At 43.4% G+C, this 12,865-nt stretch overlaps 1 protein-coding gene across 1 annotated transcript in view; it reads right to left on the reverse strand.

The window, feature by feature from the left end:
- The window catches only part of LOC139226181 (MLX-interacting protein-like), a 413,094-nt gene that overhangs the window by 388,333 nt on the left and 11,896 nt on the right, over positions 1 to 12,865 (reverse strand). Inside the window, exon 2 of the mRNA XM_070856815.1 lies at positions 7,462 to 7,568. Within this exon, the coding sequence (XP_070712916.1) occupies positions 7,462 to 7,568 (107 nt within the window). The remainder of the gene's footprint in view (positions 1 to 7,461; positions 7,569 to 12,865) is intronic.

A 12,865-nucleotide genomic window follows, 5' to 3' on the forward strand; every position in this document is an offset into this window, starting at 1 on the left:
ATAGTAATCTCAGGGCTACCAGTGCCACATGCTAGTCAGAGTAGGAATAGCAGGATAGCTAAGATGAATACGTGGCTTGAGGGGTGGTGCAGAAGGGAGGAACTCAAGTTCCTGGGACATTGGAACCGGTTCTGGGGGAGGTGGGACCAGTACAAACGATCTGCACCTGGGCAGGACTGGAACCAATGTCCTCGGGGGAGTGTTTGCTAGTGCTGTTGGGGAGGAGTTAAACTAATATGGCAGGAGGATGGGAACCTATGCAGGGAGACAGAGGGAAGTAAAATGGGGGCAGAAGCAAAAGATAGAAAGATGAAAAATAAAAAAGTGGAGGGCAGAGAAACCCAAGGCAAAAAGCAAAATGGGCCACATTACAGCAAAATTCTAAAGGGGCAAAGTGTGTTAGAAAGACAAGCCTGAAAGCTCTGTGCCTCAATGCGAGGAGTATTCGGAATAAGGTGGGCAAATTAACTGCGCAGATAGCAGTTAACGGGTATGATGTAATTGACATCACAGAGACATGGCTCCAGGGTGACCAAGGCTGGGAACTCAACATCCAGGGGTATTCAACATTTAGGAAGGATAGACAGAAATGGAAAGGAGGCAGGGTGGCATTGCTGAGGAAAGAAGAAATTAACGCAATAATACGAAAGGACATCAGCTTGGATGGTGTGGAATCGGTATGGGTGGAGCTGTAGAATATCAAGTGTCAGAAAACGCTAGTGGGAGTTGTGTACAGACCACCAAACAGTAGTAGTAAGGTTGGGGACAGCATCAAACAAGAAATTAGGGATGCATGCAATAAAGGTACAGCAGTTATCATGGGTGACTTTAATCTACATATTGATTGGGCTAACCAAACTGGTAGCAATGCAGCGGAGGACGATTTCCTGGAGTGTATTAGGGATGGTTTTCTCGACCAATAATATGTTCAGGAACCAACCAGGGAGCTCGCCATCCTAGACTGGGTGATGTGTAATGAAAGTACTAATTAGCAATCTTGTTGTGCGAGACCCCTTGAGGAAGAGTGACCAAAACATGATAGAATTCTTTATTAGAAACATAGAAAATAGGTGCAGGAGTAGGCCATTCGGCCCTTCTAGCCTGCACCGCCATTCAATGAGTTCATGGCTGAACATGCAACTTCAGTACCCCATTCCTGCTTTCTCACCATACCCCTTGATTCCCCTAGTAGTAAGGACTTCATCTAACTCCTTTTTGAATATATTTAGTGAATTGGCCTCAACAACTTTCTGTGGTAGAGAATTCCACAGGTTCACCACTCTCTGGGTGAAGAAATTCCTCCTCATCTCGGTCCTAAATGGCTTCCCCCTTATCCTTAGACTGTGTCCCCTGGTTCTGGACTTCCCCAACATTGGGAACATTCTTCCTGCATCTAACCTGTCTAACCCCGTCAGAATTTTAAACGTTTCTATGAGGTCCCCTCTCATTCTTCTGAACTCCAGTGAATACAAGCCCAGTTGATCCAGTCTTTCTTGATAGGTCAGTCCCGCCATCCCGGGAATCAGTCTGGTGAACCTTCGCTGCACTCCCTCAATAGCAAGAATGTCCTTCCTCAGGTTAGGAGACCAAAACTGTACACAATATTCCAGGTGTGGCCTCACCAAGGCCCTGTACAATTGTAGCAACACCTCCCTGCCCCTATACTCAAATCCCCTCGCTATGAAGGCCAACATGCCATTTGCTTTCTTAACCGCCTGCTGTACCTGCATGCCAACCTTCAATGACTGATGTACCATGACACCCAGGTCTCGTTGCACCTCCCCTTTTCCTAATCTGTCACCATTCAGATAATAGTCTGTCTCTCTGTTTTTACCATCAAAGTGGACAACCTCACATTTATCCACATTATACTTCATCTGCCATGCATTTGCCCACTCACCTAACCTATCCAAGTCGCTCTGCAGCCTCATAGCATCCTCCTCGCAGCTCACACTGCCACCCAACTTAGTGTCATCCGCAAATTTGGAGATACTACATTTAATCCCCTCGTCTAAATCATTAATATACAGTGTAAACAGCTGGGGCCCCAGCACAGAACCTTGCGGTACCCCACTAGTCACTGCCTGCCATTCTGAAAAGTACCCATTTACTCCTACTCTTTGCTTCCTGTCTGACAACCAGTTCTCAATCCATGTCAGCACACTACCCCCAATCCCATGTGCTTTAACTTTGCACATTAATCTCTTGTGTGGGACCTTGTCGAAAGCCTTCTGAAAGTCCAAATATACCACATCAACTGGTTCGCCCTTGTCCACTCTACTGGAAACATCCTCAAAAAATTCCAGAAGATTTGTCAAGCATGATTTCCCTTTCACAAATCCATGCTGACTTGGACCTATCATATCACCTCTTTCCAAATGAGCTGCTATGACATCCTTAATAATTGATTCCATCATTTTACCCACTACCGATGTCAGGCTGACCGGTATATAATTCCCTGTTATCTCTCTCCCTCCTTTTTTAAAAAGTGGGGTTACATTGGCTACCCTCCACTCCATAGGAACTGATCCAGAGTCAATGGAATGTTGGAAAATGACTGTCAATGCATCCACTATTTCCAAGGCCACCTCCTTAAGTACTCTGGGATGCAGTCCATCAGGCCCTGGGGATTTATCGGCCTTCAATCCCATCAATTTCCCCAACACAATTTCCCGACTAATAAGGATTTCCCTCAGTTCGTCCTCCTTACTAGACCCTCCGACCCCTTTTATATCCGGAAGGTTGTTTGTGTCCTCCTCAGTGAATACCGAACCAAAGTACTTGTTCAATTGGTCCACCATTTCTTTGTGCCCCGTTATGACTTCCCCTGATTCTGACTGCAGGGGACCTACGTTTGTCTTTACTAACCTTTTTCTCTTTACATATCTATAGAAACTTTTGCAATCTGTCTTAATGTTCCCTGCAAGCTTCTTCTCGTACTCCATTTTCCCTGCCCTAATCAAACCCTTTGTCCTCCTCTGCGGAGTTCTAAATTTCTCCCAGTCCCCGGGTTCGCTGCTATTTCTGGCCAATTTGTATGCCACTTCCTTGGCTTTAATACTATCCCTGATTTCACTTGATAGCCACGGTTGAGCCACCTTCCCTTTTTTATTTTTACGCCAGACAGGAATGTACAATTGTTGTAGTTCATCCATGCGGTCTCTAAATGTCTGCCATTGCCCATCCACAGTCAACCCCTTCAGTATCATTCGAATGGAGAGTGACACAGTTAATTCAAAGACGAGGGTCCTGAACTTAAGGAAAGGTAACTTCGATGGTTTGAGGCTTGAATTGGCTAGAATAGACTGGAAAATGATACTTAAAGAGTTGACGGTGGATAGGCAATGGCAAACATTTAAAGATCACATGGATGAACTTCAGCAATTGTACATCCCTGTCTGGAGTAAAAATAGAACGGGGAAGGTGGCTCAACCTTGGCTAACAAGGGAAATTGAGGATAGTGTTAAATCCAAGGAAGAGGCATATTGGCCAGAAAAAGCTGCAAACCTGAGGACCGGGAGAAATTTAGAATTCAGCAGAGGAGGACAAAGGGTTTAATTAAGAGGGGGAAAAAGAGAGTACGGGAACATAAAAACTGACTGCAAAAGCTTCTATAGATATGTGAAGAGAAAAAGATTAGTGAAGACAAACGTAGGTCCCTTGCAGACAGATTCAGGTAAATTTATAATGGGGAATGAAGAAATGGCAGACTAATTGAACAAATACTTTGGTTGTGTCTTCTCGAAGGAAGACACAAATAACCTTCCGGAAATACTAGGGGACCGAGGGTCTCGTGAGAAGGAGGAACTGAAGGATATCCTTATTAGGCGGGACATTGTGTTAGGGAAATTGATGGGATTGAAGGCCGATAAATCCCTGGGGCCTGATAGTCTGCATCCCAGAGTACTTAAGGAAGTGGCCCTAGAAATAGTGGATGCATTGGTGATCATTTTCCAACAGTCTATTGACTCGGGATCAGTTCCTATGGACTGGAGGATAACTAATGTAACACCACTTTTTAAAAAAGGGAGGGAGGGAGAGAGAAAGCGGGTAATTATAGACCGGTTAGCCTTACATCAGTGGTGGGGAAATTGTTGGAATCCATTATTAAGGATGAAATAGCAGCACATTTGGAAAGCAGTGACAGGATCGGTCCAAGTCAGCATGGATTTATGAAGGGGAAATCATGCTTGACAAATCTTCTGGAATTTTTTGAGGATGTAACTAGTAGAGTGGACAAGGGAGAACCAGTGGATGTGGTGTATTTGGACTTTCAAAGACTTTTGATAAGGTCCCACACAAGAGATTGGCGTGCAAAATCAAAGCACATTCTATTGGGGGTAATATACTGACGTGGATAGAGAACTGGTTGGCAGACAGGAAGCAGAGTCGGGATAAACGGGTCCTTTTCAGAATGGCAGGCAGTGACTAGTGGAGTGCCGCAGGGCTCAGTGCTGGGACCCCAGCTCTTTACAATGATTTGGATGAAGGAATTGAGTGTAATATCTCCAAGTTTGCAGATGACACTAAACTGGGTGGCGGTGTGAGCTGTGAGGAGGACGCTAAGAGGCTGCAGGGTGACTTAGACAGGTTAGATAAGTAAGCAAATGCATGGCAGATGCAGTATAATGTGGATAAATGTGAGGTTATGCACTTTGGGGGCAAAAACGCAAAGACATTATCTGAATGGTGGCAGATTAGGAAAAGGAGAGGTGCAACGAGACTTGGGTGTCATGGTGCATCAGTCACTGAAAGTGGGCATGCAGGTACAGCAGGCGGTGAAGAAAGCAAATGGTATGTTGGCCTTCATAGCTAGGGGATTTGAGTATAGGAGCAGAGAGGTCTTACTGCAGTTTACAGGGCCTTGGTGAAGCCTCACCTGGAATAGTGTGTTCAGTTTTGGTCTCCTAATCTGAGGAAGGACGTTCTTGCTATTGAGAGAGTGCAGCGAAGGTTCACCAGACTGATTCCCGGGATGGCAGGACTGACATATGAGGAGAGATTGGATCGACTGGGCCTGTATTCACTGGAGTTTAGAAGGATGAGAGGGGATCTCATAGAAACATATAAAATTCTAATGGGACTGGACAAGTTAGATGCGGGAAGAATGTTCCCAATGTTGGGGAAGTCCAGAACCAGGGACACAGTCTAAGGATAAGGGGTAAGCCATTTAGGACTGATGAGGAGAAACTTCTTTACTCAGAGAGGTGTTAACCTGTGGAATTTCCTGCCGCAGAGAGTTGTTGATGCCAGTTCATTGGATATATTCAAGAGGGAGTTAGATATGGCTCTTACGGCTAAAGGGATCAAGGGGTATGGAGAGAAAGCAGGAAAGGGGTACTGAGGTAAATGATCAGCCATGATCATATTGAATGGTGGTGCAAGCTTGAAGGGCCGAATGGCCTACTGCTGCCCCTATTTTCGATGTTTCTATGAAGTGTCAGCTTGGATCATGTGCTAAAATCCTGGAATGGGGCTTGAACCCATGATCTTCTGATTCAGGAATGCGATTGATCCAAACTGACATTTGGGAACACAAATACACACACGTGTATAGGGGGGATATTTACATTTATGAATATATGTACAGTATATATGCATATGGATAGGTGTGTGTGTTTGTATATTATATTATGTAGGGAGAGAAAAAGATGACAGCTACAAAGGCATTGTCTTTTAGCTGTTTGCAGCCACAGGAACAGGAGAGGGGCAAATAGCCCCTTGGCCTGTTGTGCCATTCAATTAGATTATGACTGATCTGTATCTCAGTTTTGAAATTTTCAATTACCCCCAGCCTCAGCAGCATTGGATGGTTGTGATGGTACAAGGCAAAAGTAGGTTGGTGAGGAGCTGCCTAACTCCTGGGGGTCATAACTACCAGACCATCCTGCATCAGGGAACCAACACCTCAGCATTTGAGTAAAATCTTGATTCTAATAAAGATTATTTTATTTTTGTTCAGTAAGCATGTTCTCATAGATGGATCGACTCACACAACAAGTTCATCATGAAAGCTCATGGAATTGGAAACAATCTATTGACATGGGTCGGGAATCGGTTAGGAGACAGAGAGTAGGGATGATGGACAGGATGTGATGAGTGGTGTCCCTCAGGGATCTGTACTGTGGTCTCAGCTTTTCGCTGTATTTATAATTGCTTCAATTTCACAGCAGTTTGTCATTCTGCCATATTTAGAGGGGCTGGAAGACTGGATGGGTGGCTCCTAAGTGAACAAGCATATTCCCATTGGCCTTGTTCAGGACCATCAATAAAAGATTATAATGAGATAGATGCACTCCCTTACACTACTCCCACTATAAACGGGTCCAAGGGATAGAACAAACCCCAGGTACATCCCACAAAATTATACAAAGCAGAAATGGAGAAAGGATGGCAATCAGTAACGAGTGGGGTGCCACAGGGATCAGTGCTGGAACCACAACTATTTACAATCTATATTAACGACTTGGAAGAGGGGACTGAGTGTAACGTCGTCAACTTTGCTGACGAAACAAAGATGGGAGGAAGGGTAATGTGTGAGGAGGACATAGAGGCTGCAGGAGGACATAGACAGGCTAAGTGAGTGGGCAAGAATTTGGCAGATGGAGTATAATGTTAGAAAATGTGAGGTTTGGCAGAAAAAAAAATTGAAGAGCAAGTTATTATTTAAATGGAGAATGATTGCAAAATGTTGCAGTACAGCGGGACCTGGGGGCACTTGTGCATAAAACACAAAAGGATAGTATGCATGTACAGCAAGTGATCAGGAAGGCCAATGGAATCTGACCTTTATTGCAAAGGGGATGGAGTATAAAAGCAGCGAAATTCTGTTACAGCTATACAAGGTATTTGTGAGGCCACACCTGAAATACTGTGTGCAGTTTTGGTTCCATATTTACGAAAGGATATACTTGCTGTGGAGGCAGTTCAGAGAAGGTTCACGAGGTTGATCCTGGGGATGAGGAGGTTGACTTATGAGGAAAGGTTGAGTAGGTTGGGCCTCGACTCATTGGAATTCAGAAGAATCAGAGGTGATCTTACCGAAATGTATAAGATTATGAGGGGGCTTGACAAGGTGGATGCAGAGAGGATGTTTCCATTTATGGGGGAGACTAGAACTAGAGGGCATGATCTTAGAATAAGGGGCCGCCCATTTAAAACTGAGATAAGGAGAAATTTCTTCTCTCAGAGGGTTGTGAATCTGTGGAATTCGCTGACAGAGAGCTGTGGAAGCTGGGACATTAAATAAATTTAAGACAGAAATAGACAGTTTCTTAAACGATAAGGGGATAAGGGGTTATGGGGAGCAGGCAGGGAAGTGGAGCTGAGTCCATGATCAGATCAGCTATGATCTTATTGAATGGCGGAGCAGGCTCAAGGGGCCTTATGGCCTATTACTGCTCCTATTAATTATGTTCTTATGACTGAGAACAGAAGGGAGGAGTGATTATACATACATACACTGGGTATACCAAGCCCGCCAGATAGCATTGTTCAGACGAATTTTGTCCCTCCAGAGCAGCCTTAAGCCTTTGAACGTTTTCCATTTCGGAGACACCAGCTTTCCACTAAAATAAAAAATGAGCGCAAAACGTAAGTTAGTACAAGAGTCAGTTATCCAGGTCGAGGTCGAGCAGCACCAATACAGCTTGTGCACAACACAGCTTGTGCACCAACCACATTGTGCCAGCACTGCTTACCTCCTGTCATTTTCCACAGTCAGCTCATTACACCTATTGTATACTGACCCAGGGAGCACACCATGCTTGGACAAGATATAAAGTGACCCAAGCAGATCTTAATGGGATTACATAGGATATCCGGCACAGAAACAGGCCATTCGGTCCAACCAGTCCATGCCATTTATGCTCCACTCGAGCCTCCTCCTGCCTTTCCTCATCTAAATCTATCAGCATAACCCTCGATTCCCTTCTTCCTCATATGCTTCTTTAGCCTCCCCTTAAATGCATCGATACTATTCGCTTCAACCACACTCTGTGGTAGCGAGTTCCACATTCTCAACACTCTTGGGAATTCAGAAGAAAATTCTTTATCCAGACGAGATTTCTTGGTGACTACCCCTCTCCAGTGCCTCTATATCCTTTTTATAATATGGTGACCAGAACTGTACGCAGTACTCCAGGTGTGGTCTCACCAAGGTTCAATGCAAGTTTATCACAACTTCACTACTTTTGAATTCTAGCCCACTAGACATAAACCCTAGTGCGTGGTTTGCGTTTTTATGCCTTGCTAACCTGCGTTGCAACTTTTAGTGGTGTGTGTATTTGTACTCCGAAATCCCTTTGTTCCTTTACCCCAACTCTCACCCTCCCAGTAATAAGTGACCTCCCCATTTTTCCTACCAAACTGTAATATCTCACATTTTTCTGTGTTGAACCTCATTTGGCAATTATATGCCCATTCTGCAAGTTTATTAATGTCTTCCCAACTCCTGTCCGAGGCTGAACCAGACTGTTCGCAACCTTGGCGTCATATTTGACCCCGAAATGAGCTTTCAACCACATATCGGCAGCATTACTAAGACCGCCTATTTCCACCTCAGTAACATCACCCGTCTCCGTCCTTGCCTCAGCTCATCCGCTGCCGAAAACCTCATCCATACCTTTGTTACCTCTAGACTTGGCTACTGTAATGCACTCCTGTCTGGCCTCCCACATTTTACCCTACATAAACTCGAGGTGATCCAAAACTCGGTTGTCCATGTCCCAACTGGCACCAAGTCCCGCTCACCCATCACCACTGTGCTCGCTGACCTACATTGGCTTCCGGTTAAGCAACGTCTCGATTTCAAAATTCTCATCTTTATTTTCAAATCCCTCCATGGACTCGCCCCTCCCTATCTCTAATCTCTAATATTGAGATAAATTACATCTACTGCATTACCATTGTCTACTCTCTCGGTTACCTCTCCAAAAAATTCAGTAAGGTTGGTCAAACAAGACTTTGCCTTTTGAAATCCATGCTGACTATTCATTATTGTACTATTTGTTTCTCGATGTTCTTCTATTTTCTCCTTTAGTAGGGATTCCATTAATTTTCCGACCACCGATGTTAAGCTGACTGGTCTACAGTTCCCTGGACATGTTCCATCTCCCTAAATATAGGTATTACGTTAGCTATCTGCCAGTCCTGTGGCACTACACCGTTTTCTAATGAATTATTAAATACGTGTAGTATTGCCCCTGCTTTCTCTGCCCTAGATTCTTGTTAAAAAGTGCGGATATAATCCATCCGGACCAGGGATTTTTTCCTGAGTTTGATTATTTAATATATCTTTTCTTTTCTTTTTAATATCTTAAGTGCAGTTATTTCATTACAAATCTCATGATCCAATGTCATGTCCACCTGTTATATCGCCAAAGTAATTACTACCATCCCTCTATTGCTGCCTGTGATATTATCCTGTCCATTCCTTAGTGACACTATTCCCATCGCAACCTTTCTTTTTATTGATGTGCCTGTACAATATTTTACTATTTTGTATTATGTTCCTACCTAATTTAATTTCATAGTTCCTCTTTGCCATCCTAGTTGTTTTTTGATGTATTTCCTAATCTCTTTGTATTTTCCCTCATCATACTCTCTCCTGCTGTCCATGTACTTAAAATATGGCTCAATTGTTCCCTGTGGCTTTATTCATCCATTGTGTCTTATTAATGTTTAGTTTGTTTTTTCCTTTTAGTGGATTATATTGTTCCTACACTCTGTTGAACACCATTTTAAATGTTTCCTATTGCTGTTGTTTGACAATATTGTTGTCCATTTTATTGGTGTCGTCTAGGTATTGAGCAATGTTATCAATAAAGATTCCAAACTGCATCCTACTACAGATACTAAACTAATTAGCCTTAATTACCCAGGTTAGCTCTGTCACTCTTTTCAAAAATGAGTATTACATTGAACACTCTCCAGTGGAACCCTGAAGTATACTTTTGATGGACTCTGCTATTTCTTGCCCCATTTCTCAGGATCCTGGGTGTACCTGGTCAGGTCCTGCCACTTTGTACTCCTTTAGTTTAACTAATTAATATTTTCTATTGTTTATTGGTTCTGGATGTCATAATTTACAACAATGAGTGCAGGAAGATAGCTCATCATGTCTCATTACTCGAAATTAATGAGGAAAAGACATTTCATCAATAAATTAGGGCATGGTAGAACCACATAAACTTAGCTCCCACCTTACCACCAGTTTACAAAAGCAGTTTACCACCTCCTGATTAAATTCACACACAAACTAATATTAAAATACTCTAGCTAAACGCACGCATCATTCGAAATAAAATAAATGAGTTGACGGCACAAATCATTACAAATGGGTATGATTTGGTGGCCATTACAGAAACGTGGTTGCAGGGTGGCCAAGACTGGGAATTAAACATACAGGGGTATCTGACGATTCGGAAAGATAGACAAGAAGGGAAAGGAGGTGGGGTAGCTCTGTTAATAAAGGATGATATCAGGGCAGTTGTGAGAGACGATATTGGCTCCAATGAACAAAATGTTGAATCATTGTGGGTGGAGATTAGAGATAGTAAGGGGAAAAAGTCACTGGTGCGCGTAGTTTATAGGCCCCCAAGTAATAACTTCACGGTGGGGCGGGCAATAATCAAGGGAATAATGGAGGCATGTGAAAAAGGAACGGCAGTCATCATGGGGGATTTTAACCTACATATCGATTGGTCAAATCAAATCGCACGGGGTAGGCTTGAGGAGGAATTCATAGAATGCATACAGGATTATTTCTTAGAACAGTATGTTATAGAACCTACAAGGGAGCAAGCTATCTTCGATCTGGTCCTGTGCAATGAGACAGGAATAATAAACGATCTCCTAGTAAAAGATCCTCTCGGAATGAGTGATCACAGTATGGTTGAATTTGTAATACAGATTGAGGGTGAGGAAGTAGTGTCTCAAACGAGCGTACTATGCTTAAACAAAGGGGACTACAGTGGGATGAGGGCAGAGTTGGCTAAAGCAGACTGGAAACACAGACTCAACAGTGGCACAATTGAGGAACAGTGGAGGACTTTTAAGGAGCTCTTTCATGGTGCTCAACAAAAATATATTCCAGTGAAAAAGAAGGGCGGTAAGAGAAGGGATAACCAGCTGTGGATAACCAAGGAAATAAAGGAGAGTATCAAATTAAAAACCAATGCGTATAAGGTGGCCAAGGTTAGTGGGAAACTAAAAGATTGGGAAAATTTTAAACGACAGCAAAGAATGACTAAGAAAGCAATAAAGAAAGGAAAGATAGATTTCGAAGGTAAACTTGCGCAAAACATAAAAATGGATAGTAAAAGCTTTTACAGATATATAAAACGGAAAAGAGTGACTAAAGTAAATGTTGGTGCCTTCGAAGATGAGAAGGGGGATTTAATAATGGGAAATGTGGAGATGGCTGAGACCTTAAACAATTATTTTGCTTTGGTCTTCACAGTGGAAGACACAGAAACCATGCCAGAAATTGCTGGTCACAGGAATGTGGGAAGGCAGGACCTTGAGACAATCACTATCACTAGGGGGGGTAGTGCTGGACAGGCTAATGGGACTCAAGGTAGACAAGTCCCCTGGTCCTGATGAAATGCATCCCAGGGTATTAAGAGAGATGGCGGAAGTTATAGCAGATGCATTCGTCATAATCTACCAAAATTCTCTGGACTCTGGGGAGGTACCAGTGGATTGGAAAGCAGCTAATGTAACGCCTCTGTTTAAAAAAGTGGGCAGACAAAAGGCAGGTAACTATAGGCCGGTTAGTTTAACATCTGTAGTGGGAAAAATGCTTGAAACTATCATGAAGGAAGAAATAGCGGGCCATCTAGATAGGAATAGTGCAATCAAGCAGACGCAGCATGGATTCATGAAGGGGAAATCATGTTTAACTAATTTACTGGAATTCTTTGAGGATATAACGAGCATGGTGGATAGAGGTGTACCGATGGATGTGGTGTATTTAGATTTCCAAAAGGCATTCGATAAGATGCCACACAAAAGGTTACTGCAGAAGATAAAGGTATGCGGAGTCAGTGGAAATGTATTAGCATGGATAGAGAATTGGCTGGCTAACAGAAAGCAGAGAGTCGGGATAAATGGGTCCTTTTCGGGTTAGGAATCGGTGGTTAGTGGTGTGCCACAGGGATCGGTGCTGGGACCACAACTGTTTACAATATACATAGATGACCTGGAAGAGGGGACAGAGTGTAGTATAACAAAATTTGCAGATGACACAAAGATTAGTGGGAAAGCGGGTTGTGTAGAGGACAGAGAGAGGCTGCAAAGAGATTTAGATAGGTTAAGCGAATGGGCTAATGTTTGGCAGATGGAATACAATGTCGGAAAGTGTGAGGTCATCCACCTTGGGGAAAAAAAAAAACAGTAAAAGGGATTATTATTTGAATGGGGAGAAATTACAACATGCTGCGGTGCAGAGGGACCTGGGGGTCTTTGTGCATGAAACTCTTTTTGGATCCTTGTGCATGAATCCCAAAAAAAAGTTAGTTTGCAGGTGCAGCAGGTAATCAGGAAGGCGAATGGAATGTTGGCCTTCATTGCGAGAGGGATGGAGTGCAAAAGCAGGGAGGTCCTTCTGCAACTGTATCGGGTATTGGTGAGGCCACACCTGGAGTACTGCGTGCAGTTTTGGTCACCTTAATTAAGAATATACTAGCTTTGTAGGGGGTACAGAGACGATTCACTCGGCTGATTCCGGAGATGAGAGGGTTACCTTATGATGATAGATTGAGTAGACTGGGTCTTTACTCGTTGGAGTTCAGAAGGATGAGGGGTGATCTTATAGAAACATTTAAAATAATGAAAGGGATAGACAAGATAGAGGCAGAGAGGT

This window comes from Pristiophorus japonicus, chromosome 16, assembly GCF_044704955.1.
Source record: "Pristiophorus japonicus isolate sPriJap1 chromosome 16, sPriJap1.hap1, whole genome shotgun sequence".
Lineage (NCBI taxonomy): Eukaryota > Metazoa > Chordata > Chondrichthyes > Pristiophoridae > Pristiophorus > Pristiophorus japonicus.